Source organism: Vipera ursinii, assembly GCF_947247035.1.
Source record: "Vipera ursinii genome assembly, chromosome: Z".
NCBI classification, from domain to species: domain Eukaryota; kingdom Metazoa; phylum Chordata; class Lepidosauria; order Squamata; family Viperidae; genus Vipera; species Vipera ursinii.
The window spans coordinates 39,507,497-39,521,522 of NC_139517.1; the positions used below are offsets into that span (position 1 = coordinate 39,507,497).

The 14,026-nt window shown below is 36.8% G+C and overlaps 1 protein-coding gene across 1 annotated transcript; it reads right to left on the minus strand.

Moving 5' to 3' along the window:
* Window positions 1-615: 615 nt before the first annotated feature.
* On the minus strand, window positions 616-13,391 carry ASB16 (ankyrin repeat and SOCS box containing 16). Its single transcript, XM_083378246.1, has 5 exons — window positions 11,860-13,391; window positions 7,547-7,814; window positions 4,050-4,542; window positions 3,375-3,488; window positions 616-1,926 (listed from the first exon to the last, which is right to left on the minus strand). The coding sequence occupies exons 1-5, from the start codon at window positions 12,173-12,175 to the stop codon at window positions 1,741-1,743; spliced, it is 1,377 nt and encodes a 458-aa protein (XP_083234372.1). The 5' UTR covers window positions 12,176-13,391; the 3' UTR covers window positions 616-1,740.
* Window positions 13,392-14,026: the final 635 nt, after the last annotated feature.

Genomic DNA, 14,026 nt, shown 5'->3' on the forward strand with positions numbered 1-14,026 from the left:
AAAATATATAATTTTCTTCAGAAGGAAAGATACGCTCGATTTGATAAGATTGATGTGTTATCAAGTGATTGACTTTTTGATTTTCTCCATGAAATGTTTATCTTACAACTCAAAATAAAAACAGCCGTCTATGTTCTATTGACACTCACAGGAAGGGTTTGTGTGTGTTGCATATTTCAATACACTTGAAATATTAAATTACCCAATAAGACCACTCAATCGTCCATTTTTGTATATATTTTGACTTGTGGCTAGTTAGTTTCCAGACCCCGACACAAGGTTGCCATTAGCAGTCAGCAGAAAGCTCCAGCTGAGGCATCCAGGTAAGATGTACCTAATTCATCCTCATCTACAACAGTATCTTTATCTAAAGACTTATTATAAAAGCAGAGACTAATGAAGTGCTGTCAGTTCCTTCAAGAATATTGCTAGTCTTACACCATCTTGTAGACTTCAATTACTCTTTTTGTTTTTGTTCTCTAAGGCAAATGTTTCATTATGTAGTGCACTGAAGATGTTACCTAATCAGATAATGAAAACAAGCTCAGAGAGCACCAAGAACTTCACAGTTCAACCTGGTTCCACATATATTCTTTTATTGGCATAATAGGACAGTATTTTTATTTCAGATTCCAGCCCAAAGATTTAAAATCTTCATCTTGATGCTCATATAGTTTGCATCATTCTCTCAACATGTCCTCAGGATACTATTTCTTCCAAGGACAGCACGCCAGGGAATTGACCCCATTTAGTATTTCCAGCTTATATCTTGATAAAGATTTATGAATGAAGGCAGATATATGTGTTCCAGGATAATGTTGCAGGATCAAATCTGGGTTGGTCACCTGCACTTCAGAGGTTGTGTCTTCAGAGTTTTCGGATTCGTGCTGGAGCCCATCTTCAGGCTAGAGAGAAGTCCCATGAGACGATGGGGGCTCAAAAGCTTGGAAGACAAAGCCTCTGGTCCCAGTGACCGAGCCAGATTGGATCCTGCAAGATAGCAATTATAGGTAGGACTACTCTCCCTATTGCCAATGTTTAATTTGTCACTGCCAAAGCAGCTGATGACTGTCCCACTCCATTCCACTTCATCCCCAAGAAGTTTACGGGTCACCAATAATTGTCACTACAATTAGTATCAGATTCTTAACTGAATATAAAAATATGCCAGTGATATTAATCTCTCTATCAATCTATCCTCAGCATATACATTCTTAAGTAAAGATTATAATCAAGGCCAACTGAACTAAATCAGGATCAATATTGACATATGTGAATACCCACTTAGATGGACAGAATATAGTACTTAGCTGATTAGTGAGAATCCTTCATGCCAAAGAGATAGGATAATAATATGCACACATTGTGTAGATGGAACTTCAATGTGCAAGAAAATAATTTCCAGCCTGAATCGATCGGATATGCATGCCTCAGAATATCTTAACAGGACTCACTCTTGTATTACGGTCAAAATTTCATATTTTTCAGCTTTTTCTTCTGGAACGAATTCTGATTTACACTGAAAGTGATACATCCAAGTCATATTTATCTTTAATTATTATACTTGCATAACATCCAAGAACAAGAATTGACATGGAGGTACAAGAATTATGTCTGTCAGCATAGCTAAAATGTTCGCTATTTGCAATTTAATCACCATTTTAGTGGCAATACTAGTATTTCATTACAGGATGATGGAATCATATTAAATTACTAATTGCTCTCTATTTTGCCATCATCTTATTTCAGATAACCCTTTAAAGGGAGAAGTAAATATTCATGCAAAGAAGAAGGCAGTTTCAATTGGGAGATGCCTTTATGGCAACGCATCCCTAACTGTCTCCGAATAGCACAACGAGCTAAATGTTGCAGTGGGCGAGGCTGATTCACCAGGAAAAGAGCTGAATCATAGAACACTTGATGCTCCTGTAAAGACATAAAGAAAATTAAATGTGGGTTTTGTTCATATATGGTGCATCAATAGGAAAACATCAAGAGACAGACATGCTATACAGTAATTATAACAGTTTCCTTGTAAAGAAAAATTCTCATATTCTGCAACAGACTACACGCCCAATGGAGTAATCTTTAAATTTCTCTGGTTCATACACATATAATGTATGTTCCTAAATATTACATAAATTTCCAAATTCTAAACCATTTTCTCCAAATGTTCTAAGCTGTATCTATTATATTGTCTGTATCAGGACAGTCAAGAACTAAAATATATATCAATAGCTGTGCAGTTTCATCCACCGCTATTTTTCTAACATTTATTGCTTAGTCTTGACATAACTTCCAGATATGGTCTATTTGATTGGTAAGCCAGTTTATGATATGATATCTGTTCCACCAGCCAACTAAGCTTAGATCTTTTTAGATTCTACTTTATATTTCAAGAGTATATATAATTTGTGAAATTTAATCCCTAACATAGAACTGTCAAAACTATCATTAATAAGAAGTTCTAGACTTACCAATGTTTTTTTTACTGCATAGAAATGTCTCCCCCACCCTGCAAGATTTCTTCAGAGATAATCAGAACATACCATCATGTGATTCTTCATTTATACTACATCAGAGGTCCCCAACCTTTTGGGCACCAGAGACTGGTTCTGTGGAAAGAGGTTTTTCCGCGGTCCAGAGGGGGCATGGTTTTGTGTACTGCCTGCATCCTGTGGATGGGGCTTTCCTTGTTTGTGTGGACCGGTTGTTGGCGTGCCATGGCCCGGTACTGGTTCACGAACTGGGGGTTGGGGACCCCTGCACTACATGATCAAGTTATGTTCAGTGGTACACAAGAATATAATTTGATTGTTTAAAGGAGAATTAATCTTTTGAGAGCATACAGCTGACTTTCAAACAATGTGATAAGAGCCAGAATTAACAAGTAGTTTTGGAGTTTTAACAGGAATAGGAAAATTGTAGAGGGTGTAGATAATGGCCTTGAGAGATAGGAGAAAGAACCCTTAGTGAGTGAGTAGTCATGAATTCTAATACATGACTAGAACTCGATTACTAAGTGGTCAGATCGCAGTAAAAATTCAGGCAGGGTATGGTTACTTTAAAGGCTTTATAGGAACCAATTCTAGTATATACAATCCAATTGTAAAAACTAATTCTTGTAAAGATATGATTACTTGAATCTAAGCTATGAAGTCAGACTGACTACACGATTGTTTACTTCTCCTTTAGAAAAAAAGGAATAGTACCCAAAACACTGACAGGTTTCTCAGCTAGCATTTCCCTATCTTGCTCCATACATTGCAGTACAAGTCCAGATTTCACTCAGCAAGAGAAACCCTAAGGGCAACATAATGGTAGAAGAGTATGACATGCAAGTAATGGTGAACAATAAAAGTACTGTTACTTACTTGCCACATTTCAGTGGGCACAGATCCTACCCAAGAATCACATGACAGTATTCGATCATAAGAATTCAAAATTATTTCCATAGATCGAGGTGATGATGCACAAAACTTTAGCATCTAAATGCAAAAGAATTAAGAGAGGAAAAAAAAGAATATTAAAAAGCATGAATATCTTGGAAGGAAAAAGCAATGTTTTCAAGTAAAAACCCTATATTCTCACAGCACCTATAGGAAGCACTATCTGAAAGAAACATTAAAAACAGCATTGTGTCAATTTTCATCTAGGAGAAGGTTTCTATTTTTAAGGCAGGTGTGGACTTGGAAGAGAAAAAAATGGGCTTATAGGATTGCCCCTACCTTTACATAGAATGAAACATGTGCCTCTGATTGTAAAAGCTTTAGGTAATGCTATCCATTCCTCTTAGATGTCTAGTAGAATAGAGCCTGTTTGGCATCCTCTACCTTCTATATGTGAAATCAAAGGACCAAGTCTCCTGTCCTTGTCCAAGAAGGAAACTGTCCTGAGTTGGCCATACATTTTAAAAATTACAAATATTATTCCTTACCTATAGTATTATTGTGGTATAATATTATGCAATCCAAAACTAAGTCAACAGTTTCAAGAAATGGTCTCCCATAGCATCAAGAAATCATTAGAACTGAAGGCACCACTTTTACCTTAGGATTAATAGAGGCAGCACCATGGTTGAGCAACATGGCTATAACTTTTTCAGGCTCTTCATCCAGGTAATCTTCCACTGCTTGCAAAGCACAGTCCATAGGAGTATTGCCAGCACAATTACTAATATTGACTTCTGCCCCATGTTGTAGCAGAAGCTTGACAATACCAATGTGACAGTTGCTGCAGGCATTGTGCAGTGGAGTATGGTTCTTTCGGCCAGCAATCTGGACATTGGCCCCGCCATCCAGAAGTTGCTTTACCACTTGGTAGTAGCGTCCAGCCTCCTCAGGTCTATCTGCACTGGCACAAGCTGTGTTGATAGCTGTCTCTCCTTCCTGATTTCTATGAGCAACATTTGCTCCATAGCAAAGATAGAGTTTGACATGATCCTCTAGACCATGCCTGCTAGCCACATGCAATGGGGAAGCATGACCATCTCTTGATTTCTGGTTCACTAAAGCCCCATATTCCAGTAGTAGTTGAGCACATCTGAAAGGCACAGAGTTGCATTAAGGAATTTTGCAACTGCCCTACCGTCCATTGCTATTTAATCTTACATTTTATTGGTTTTAAAATATATTTTAAAATATTGCAGAAATAGATTCTGATGCCCATAGCTAAATGCCCCATTGTTAAGCACTCTTGCACTACTTGTAATTACATATGGCTTCATTCCATTATATCCAGTAACTCTCTTTACAGATCTGTTAAGCACAGCTTTCAATTACTTCTTTTATTACAAGGTAAACCATATAAACAACTTTATCTTTCCTATAAGAAAAGTCAAAGGGGAAGTCGGCAGGAATTTGTTCCTACTCCTGAGTTTCTTGGGAAAGATGGCAGGATGAAAACAATTCTGTGGACAAGTAGCCAACATTTGCAGCATTTATAAAGGAGCCAATGCCGATTGAGTCCTACAATCTTTTCTTGATCAAAGAGAGAGGCACAAATTGCCTACAGTTTCTCCTTATGGTTGTTCCTTTTCCTCATGATGAGAACCTCAGGACAGTGATCTCTTATGTAGGTGTGCGGAAACTGGGAAACAGAAGAATTTATCATTTTTGCTCCAATAGCTAACAAAGGCTTTCAAAGGATGCTAAATTTGTGCACTTCCCTTGCTAACTAGTAGCAAAGCTGAGAAGACAAGGTGACTGCTTCAATCCTAAATATAAGAATATGAAGATTTATTTTTCTAATGTTTAATAACTTAAACACCAAAAAGCAAGACAGGCTACTAAAGTTTAAAGGGCGCAAAAAATGTTGGGGCTTACTTGAATATTAATAAATGTGTCCTACATCATAATTTTGATTCAGTCATATCAGCTATGTTGAGTCTTCCTGAGAACAATTTGTTTCAAAAATGTTACAGAACAAGTTATGCAGCAAAATTTACTCAAAAAATATGAACAAGACTCTGAATAAGAATTTATTACAAGATATAGAGAAAAATGGATAAGGTTTTAAAATTAAGAAGGAAGTAAAAGTAATTCTAGAGAACACTTGGAATAATTTTGTTTCGAGGGAATTTAAAAGTGCTAAAGAAATTTCTAATAAAGATCAACATCTGAATAAATTAAGAAAGACTGTACTATATAGAAGGAAAAAAAACTATAGTCAAGTTTATTCAATCAGGGTTAAAATGGGATATTTTATTGGATCTACTGATGTCTTAATTGGAAAAAAATTGGCATACTGGATATGCTTATATTTAATTAGATATAAAAGCCTTTCCCCCTATAATTCATGTAATACTAACTTTATAGTACTTAAATTGGCTTTGCAATTTTGTTTATTTAAAATAAGGAAGCTTGGAGAAGAGCAGCATGATGGCCTAGTGGTGAAGACACTCATCCCCGATTCAGAAGGTTGAGTTCAATCCTAGGTAGCAACAGCAAATTCCACATAGGCATCAGTAAAGTCATTTGGCCAATAAATTCTTAGTTCCATCCAGTCGCCCCAACTCTACCCCAAATTAAGAGATTAGTGTCATAAAAAGAAGAAAAAGCTTGGAAAACTTTTTAAACAAATAATTTGTTACATTAAATTTTAATCTTTTGTTTATAATAGGACACTGGGAAACAACGTATTTGTAAAATGTGGATACACTGATACAGGTAGTCCTTGACTTATGACCACAATTTACTCCCAAATTTCTGCTGCTAAGCAAGAAAATTAAATGTTTTGTCCTCTTTTACAACCTTTCTTGCCACAACTGTTAAGTAAATCATTGCAGTTGTTAAATTGATAACATGGTTAACTGAATCTGATTTCCCCAATAAGTTTGCTTGTCAGAAGGTCATAAAAAGTGATTACATGACTCTGGGACACTGTCATACGAGCAGTTGCCAAGTGTACAAATTTTGATCACATGACATGGATGGCAACTGTCCTTTTCTTTCAGTGCCATTGTAACTTTGAACAGTCACTAAATGAATGGCAGTAAGTTGAGAACTACCTGTAGTTTAAAGCAGGGGTCCCCAACCCCCAGTCCGTGGAACGGCACTGGGCTGCATGCCAGAAACCGGTCCACACAAACAAGCCCCATCCACGGGATGCAGGCAGTACGTGAAACCACGCCCCCTTCAGTCTGCAGAAAAACTTCTCTACACAGAACCAGTCCAGGACCTCTGGTTTAAAGGGAAGATATGGAATGCATGATACGTGAATAGGGTTGGTTGTTTGAAATGTTGTTTGGAGCTTGTCTTCTGTAAAGAAATTACCCCTCTCTTGTTAAAGTTGGGTTTTCTTTTGTCTAGAGCAGGATGTTGGGACCATTGTATGCCTTTTTAAGTGGGATTTTGTTACAGTTGAGATGTAGAGTATTGAGTTGTATATATGTTAATGTTAAAATCTTAAATGCTGTTTGGATGTTTTGCTGGTAATTGGATTGAAGAAGACATTACTTATTTGATTTGCTTATTGTTAAAAAAGATTATGGGATTAATTTATATTTATTAGATAACAGGAGGTGAAGAGATCATGGAATTGTTTATATTTGCCGATGATGGTGTGAAGTCCCATTCTTGAGGTTTCTTTTTATCCTTTTTTCTTGCATTTTCCTTTTTTTTCTATTCTAGTTATTAAAAACTTTTCATAAAATTATTTTTTGAAAAGGAAGTTGTGCCACTCCTTTTGCTTTTCTACACACCTGCAGTTATTCTGTTTCTCGGTTTAGATAAGGAAATATCTCTCAAACAATGGGTCATGAATTGTGTAGTTCAGGTAATAAAATCTAAAAGATTTCTATATGCCCTTCTATCACATTGAACTCACAGAAGATTTCCATAGGAATAGTCTGCCTTCAAAAAGTAACCAATGTGCAGCTTCTTACATATCTTGCCCCAAAAGAGTAATTTAATATCAAAGAATAATTCTTGCACTTGGAGAACCTTCTTTGCTATTTTACAAAATATGTGACTACTTTCCTATTAGCCTGTCTTTAATCTTCCTTTAAGCCATCACACCCATAATTGTTTCAACTTCCCAGACATACGGCAAAGTTTCCTGAGTGGTGCACAAATGCAATGGGGCCAGCCCCTCCTCTGAAAGAATATTAGCATTAGCACCATAGCGTAAGAGCAGACGGGTGCATTCTTCATGGTGGTTGGCACAGCTATCATGCAAAGCAGCTTTCCCACCAATAACTTCATTGACCTCTGCCCCTTTCAAGAGCAGATGTTTCACACAGTCTTGATAGCCCCTGGCAGCTGTGATTCGCAATGGAGAAGTGTGCTTCTTTTGAGCAGTCAACACCCACAACCCTGTAAAACCAACAAAGACAAATATAATTGATTGGGCAAAAGCTTCATGTATCTAAACATGGAAAAATATATTATGAGAATATAGGCTTCAGTTAAGTCAAGTCAAGTAAGTTTATTACAGCCAAAGATCGGAGACCAGAACAAGTTAAAAACACTCAAAGAGTATCCAGTTAAAAATTTTAGAATAAAATAATAAATAACAGATAAAAATCTATATTAAAATTACAATTTGGCATCCAGTCTGTCAGTTACACATGAACAAAACATAGCATGACCTAACTAGCCATATAATATCAATCCTTGAACTGTGATGCCCATAGTCATTAAATACTAAAATGCAAAAAAGTAGTAATGCAAAAGGGTTTACTGCCTTAGTTGTTTAAAGTAGCTACGGTGGATTAATCATGTGCTTGTTATCCGATTACATTGGCTGGCATTAAACTGAGGACACTTTTTCCCTGTAGCACATTCATTACTGCTAACTTTGTTGATGGGCACTAGCTGAAGTGTGTTTTACATATAAGTTGTTGTTTATTCAGAATTCATTTATTTTATAACATATATGGAGAACTTTCAGAAAGATGGAATATAAATTAAGGGACAACAAAGCTACGATAATAAAACTAAATATTCATAATTCTCAGACCACAAAATGGCTTCCCTAGAAGTTTACACATATTAATACAAATAACTCAAACATGTTTATTCGTGGATTTCCAAGAAGTATTAGTGCCTCAAATACTAAACATATAAAAGCTGGTTTATGTGGAAGTTTGCTCTGACTCAATTTTATTATACAGTTTGAGGAAATGCTATGCTGTTTTAGGCTTAACCTGAGCACTAGAATGAAATGCAGGGGAAGAATAAAAGATGCACAACATAAAAACAACTAACTACAGCCTTCTACAATCTCTTGCATCAACGATACATTTCCTTGCACAGTTTTTTTAAAGAGGATATACATGGCAGTGTGGGGAGAAGAGAAAAAAGAAATGTATTGGACTTCCGGTGGCTCCGCGGCGCCGGAGACAGCCTTCCCGGGCTGCCCGCGGCTCAGCTGTGTGATTTTTCGCCCGAAACAGCGCCGATCAGCTGTTCGGGCGAATTTGAAGCCCCCTCCTCGGGAGAAGAGGAGGGGGTGAGCCCCCAGGTAGGGGTCGAGTTCTCCGGGGCCGCCTGAGCTTGGAGCTTGGGCGGCTGAAGGATTGAACTCCCCCGTAGCCTGGGCTGCTCCCAGCTGGCTAGCGTCTCTGCTCCGGACTTCATGGAGCAGAGCCAGGCGTCTGCGACCATCCCTGCTTGAAGGAGAGACTATGAAAGGAAAAGAGCAGGCAGAGCAGTACAAGAGGGAAAGATGAAGAGATGAAGAGGATTATTTTATTTTACTCTCGAGCTTGATGGACTTTGCTTAAAACTTAAAGTGAAAGTGCGTCACAATTGTAAGTAAAAGATGGCGGCTAAACCTCCCCCTAGAACTTTTCGGAGTGCTGGAAATTCTCCGGTGCAACAACAATCATTACTGCAGGCGTTGCATTCTCCCGATGTATTGACATTGAAGGATCTTGAAAAACATACCCAGTTAATTTTGGAGTCAATGGGTGTTAAATTTGTACAGATGGAGGAGAAATTGGAGAAATTGGAGCAGAGAATGGAAGAAAGGATGGAACAGAAATTCAGAGAGATGAAGGTAGACATTTTGTCCTCAGTGCATAAAGTAGCTAAATGTGTGGAGGTGCTGGATGACAAAGTGGAAGATCTGACTCAAAAGAATGCTATATTAGAAGCAAAAGTATTGGAAATTGAAGATTTAAAAGACAAAATGGATAGCGAACTGAGTCTGGCTCAATTTTACCAGATGCAGTTTGCTGTTAGAATTAGAGGTCTAAAAGAGAATATTAAGGAAGATTTAAAGCAGCTGGTTTCTGAGGCTTTTGAGGTGGTATTGAACCATCCAGCATCTGAAATAAAACAAGGCATGGACAAAGTGTTTCGTGTGAACTCGTGGATTGCTAAACAGAGAAAGTTGCCTAGAGATGTGGTGGTTTATTTTGTAAAAAGGGAAATTAGAGATGAAGTTATACAAGCTGCCTATGATAATAAAGTTGTGATTGCTGGTCAAGAAGTTTTGGTTCTAAAAGAAATTCCTCCAAAGATTTTAAAGAGAAGGAAGGACTTTATATTTCTTGTGCAAGAGCTCAAGCAAAGAGATATAAGGTTCAGATGGGAGATCCCAGCTGGGTTGAGCTTCATGTATGAAGGCAAAAGGTACTGTTTGGGTACTGTGAAGCAAGCGCATGATTTTTACAACAATGTCTTAAAAGCAACCCCATCAACACTTTTGGAAGCTGCAGAGGGATCTGGAGAAGGAGAACATCAAGAGGATGAAGATGGACAGATAGACGAGAATGGTACAGGAGGAGATCAAGCTGCAACTCTTTTGGATGATCCTAGAGAACAGAGGGTGACGCGTGCTGCCTTAAAACGCTCAAAAAAGATAAAAAAATAAGACCAGTAGAAATCTATGGAACTTCCACAACATACTTATAGTCAAGTGGTAGTTGTGTTTTTAAGAGTTTTGGGATGATATGTATGGTAACAAAATCTTCAATTTGGAATTAATGGACAATTTACTACAGAGGAAGAGGAAGAAAGTTTTGTGGGTTAATGCGGGTTAATTTGTGTAAGAACTATCTATTATAGCCTATTTTGGCTAGAGAGGTTAATAGGGATAGGTGCTTGTGATGTGTAAATGAGAATTTGTTTAGGAAATAGTGAATTGTGGAAGAACATAGATGGGAATGACGCTAGTTTTCTTTTATTTTAGTTCTTTATACATATTTAGTATTATTAAGGATTGGTTTACTCTATATAAGCTAGAGAGTGATGGATTTTAGAGTTTATAATTGTTAGTATATGATTGTTTATGATTGCTTTTTAGATATATACCTTGTATTTTGCTCTGGGAAGTCGGGGGGGGGGAGGGGGGAGGGGAAGTAGGGGGGGGAGGCAGGGGAGGGAGGAGGGAGAGGGGGAGGGGGGGAGATAGGGGGGAGGTAGGGAGGGGAGGAGGGAGGGGGAAGGGGGGTTTTTTAAAGGAAAACTGTATTTTAAAACTTTTCAATAAAAAAAAAAGAAATGTATTATATTTAAAATGTTCTGCTTTTCACCCAATTCCTGAAGATTATAGTTTGGTGACAAGTCATTAGTGAAATAACTTAAAAATATAATGAAAACAGGTACAGGGTTAGGGATAAACTTAGGTCTTGCTTCAGAAATAGAAACTAAAGACTCTAGTCCCCAAATAGAGCTTGAAAACTATTGCTATAAAAGAATACATTAAAGAAATCTAAATCTAAAGAAGAATAACAACAAAAACTAAGAGCAACATATTGAATTTATATACTGCCCATCTCCTAGCGAGTCTGGGTGGTCAATTCTAGGAAACCTTAACTGTTACTATTAATTCGGTCTTAGAATATCTATGTTGTAATGATGTTTATAACTCATATCACTTTACATACAATTCTAATTTCATCAGTTTTACTTTCATATCAATGTTTCGGATAAGAATGAAAACAGATGCTGTGAATAACTTATTTTTCTCTATTTTTATTGCAAAGTTTAACAGATAATTATAATTCAAGCAAAGCTTATACTACTTATTGAAAAGATAACAGTATTGTATTCTTTCCTTCCCTTTCTTTCCTTCCTTTTACAGTAATGAAAATATTTTTTTAAAAAAAGGAATGACCAAAAACATGTGAAGTTTAGACATGGAAGTGGATGACTGAACACATAAATAAGGCAGGGTAGTAGTAGGATAAAAGGCTCTCCGGGAAATAAACTTGTCTGTGCCTCTACTTTACTCAAAGCTTCTTTTTTTTAGCTAAAAGAAATAACACAGACTCCTTCATTTCTTATGGAATTAAACTTCATATATTAGAAGCCTTTGTTTCACAATACAAACAGTGAATGTTTGTTTAAAACCTGAAGAAAAATGACCAACCCTACTTCTTTTCTTTCTGCAAGAGATAACACACCTTACCCTGATCAGCTGACCACTCTAGCTCTTCCACCTGGGTCTCCACAATCAAGTTGGAAGTGATTTTATCTTTAAAAATGTTTTGGATCCTGGGCAAGTCTCCTGCGTAAAGGGCATTGTGAAGAGCAGGATCCCGACAGTATTCAAGATGCCTGGTAGGCTTGGGGAGAGAAAGGAGGCTCCTGGCAACTGGATGATACCTCTGGCTGGCCAACTGGCGAGATGCAGCCCTCTGCCTTTCTTCCCACTCCAGCTTTTCTCGTTGCAGCCGCAAGGAGCGCAGAGTGGAAGAGGTGAATACAAAAGTTTCCTTTGACATTCTTCTAAGTAAGAAAGGAATTCAGCGTTTTCTACACAGTAGCCAACTCAACAACCCCAAATCATTTAGGAAAACAGCTATTACTTCCAATTTTTAAAAGCTACTGTTATGACAAGGTCTCACTGACAAGCACATCTGCGTACTTATTACCCAGGGTTATAAATAGAATTGAGTAGTCATCATAGAAGCAGTGTCATCTTTCTTTTTAGAACTGAGCAAAAAAAGGAACACCAGTTCTTAAGTTCAATTAGAAAATCAGTAATAAATCAACTTTTATGCCACCTAATAACAAAACTATAATGAAAAATATAACAGATGATTAAAAACTAGAGCAAATATTTGAATCTAAACAAAATTGCAAGTCTTCTGTAGATAGCCATAGATGCACATAAAGGCATAACATAGTAGAAAATGTTTCCAGAAGAAAATGCAGATGAGCCGAATGAAGCAAATGAAGAACAAGGCAGTAAAGTATATTGGATCTCTTCCAGGTATAGGTAATATTTTTCAATATGGTCCTTTAAAGAATTTTTTCCCCCTCATTCTGGTGCACTTGAAGACCATGATTCAAAATAGCAACTCTTTTCTCAAATAATAAGAATTCAGCCTGGAGCACATCTATTAATAATATCTCAAGATAACATTACAGTTTCTCCACAACTCAAGAATGGTAAAAGAAATGTGCACACATAAGAATGAGCTACAGAGCAATACTATTGAAGTTCTACATATGGGCTAGCCGCTAGTGAAACAGCCTTCCATGACAGTCAGATTTTGCCATTTACTAAGAGCAATCTTTGCATGAAAATTGAGAACAAAGGGTATTCATACATAAAAATATGCTACTGCATTGCCCAATATCTCTTTCTCTATGTGATCAACTTTTTAAAGAAATTATAATTTTGAAACTAATTAAGAATGCCAAATGGGCGAATGCATCTGTACTTCAACTATCATATTTGCCTTCTATGACAACCATCTGAGGGTAAATTATTTTTGTAGATTGAAATCATATGAAAGGGTGCTGCTATTCTTCTGCATTTCAACAATTATGCTGTCTTGTTGATTTTCTGTATACTGTATTTTCATCCACCCAGTGTTCTTTTCTGTACCTCACTGCACCAAATAGTTTCATAAATATATAATCTATGCTTTGTTCAGAGAGCAGTATCTAGAAGATTATTCTCACTGGAGCATCTCAAAAAATTGCATGTTGAAGAACCATTGCAAACACACTCTATTTATGTACATAATTCATCTGGCAGACAGATACACTGGCCCTTAAAAACATCTGCCAAGTAGGTTTACATAATTTAATATACATAGAATTTATCAGGAATGTTTAGCCAACCCATTTGGCGTTGCCAATATTTTGCACAAGCTGACTCAAATTCTTTTTTGAATGAGTGCATGAAATTTGACCTCTGCCTTAACATTTAGAGCCAAAATCCTTTTCCATCTATATGCTACTATATAATAATAAACTCTTCACTTTTTATTACGTATCTTTTTTTCTAACTTTCCAAAAGCTAAAATGAGAATTGAGTTTATTCAGTTCAGTTATAATACCCAAGAGTTTATGTATCTAGAGGCCCTCACATGAATCTCTTTGTACGAAATAAGACTTTTTGTGTTTGAACATGCAATAAATATACGGAACTAAAAAAATGGAATTGTGGTATGTATGTGCAAAAATGTTACAATTTTCACATCTTGGGTTCAAATGGTATGAAGTTACATAACAAAAAAAACTGTTTCCAGAATGTTTTGAAAAAACTCTATATGCACATTATTAAAAGGGAGGTAGGCAATTTGATGTTATGGTTAAGGCACTGGCCTAGAAACCAAGAA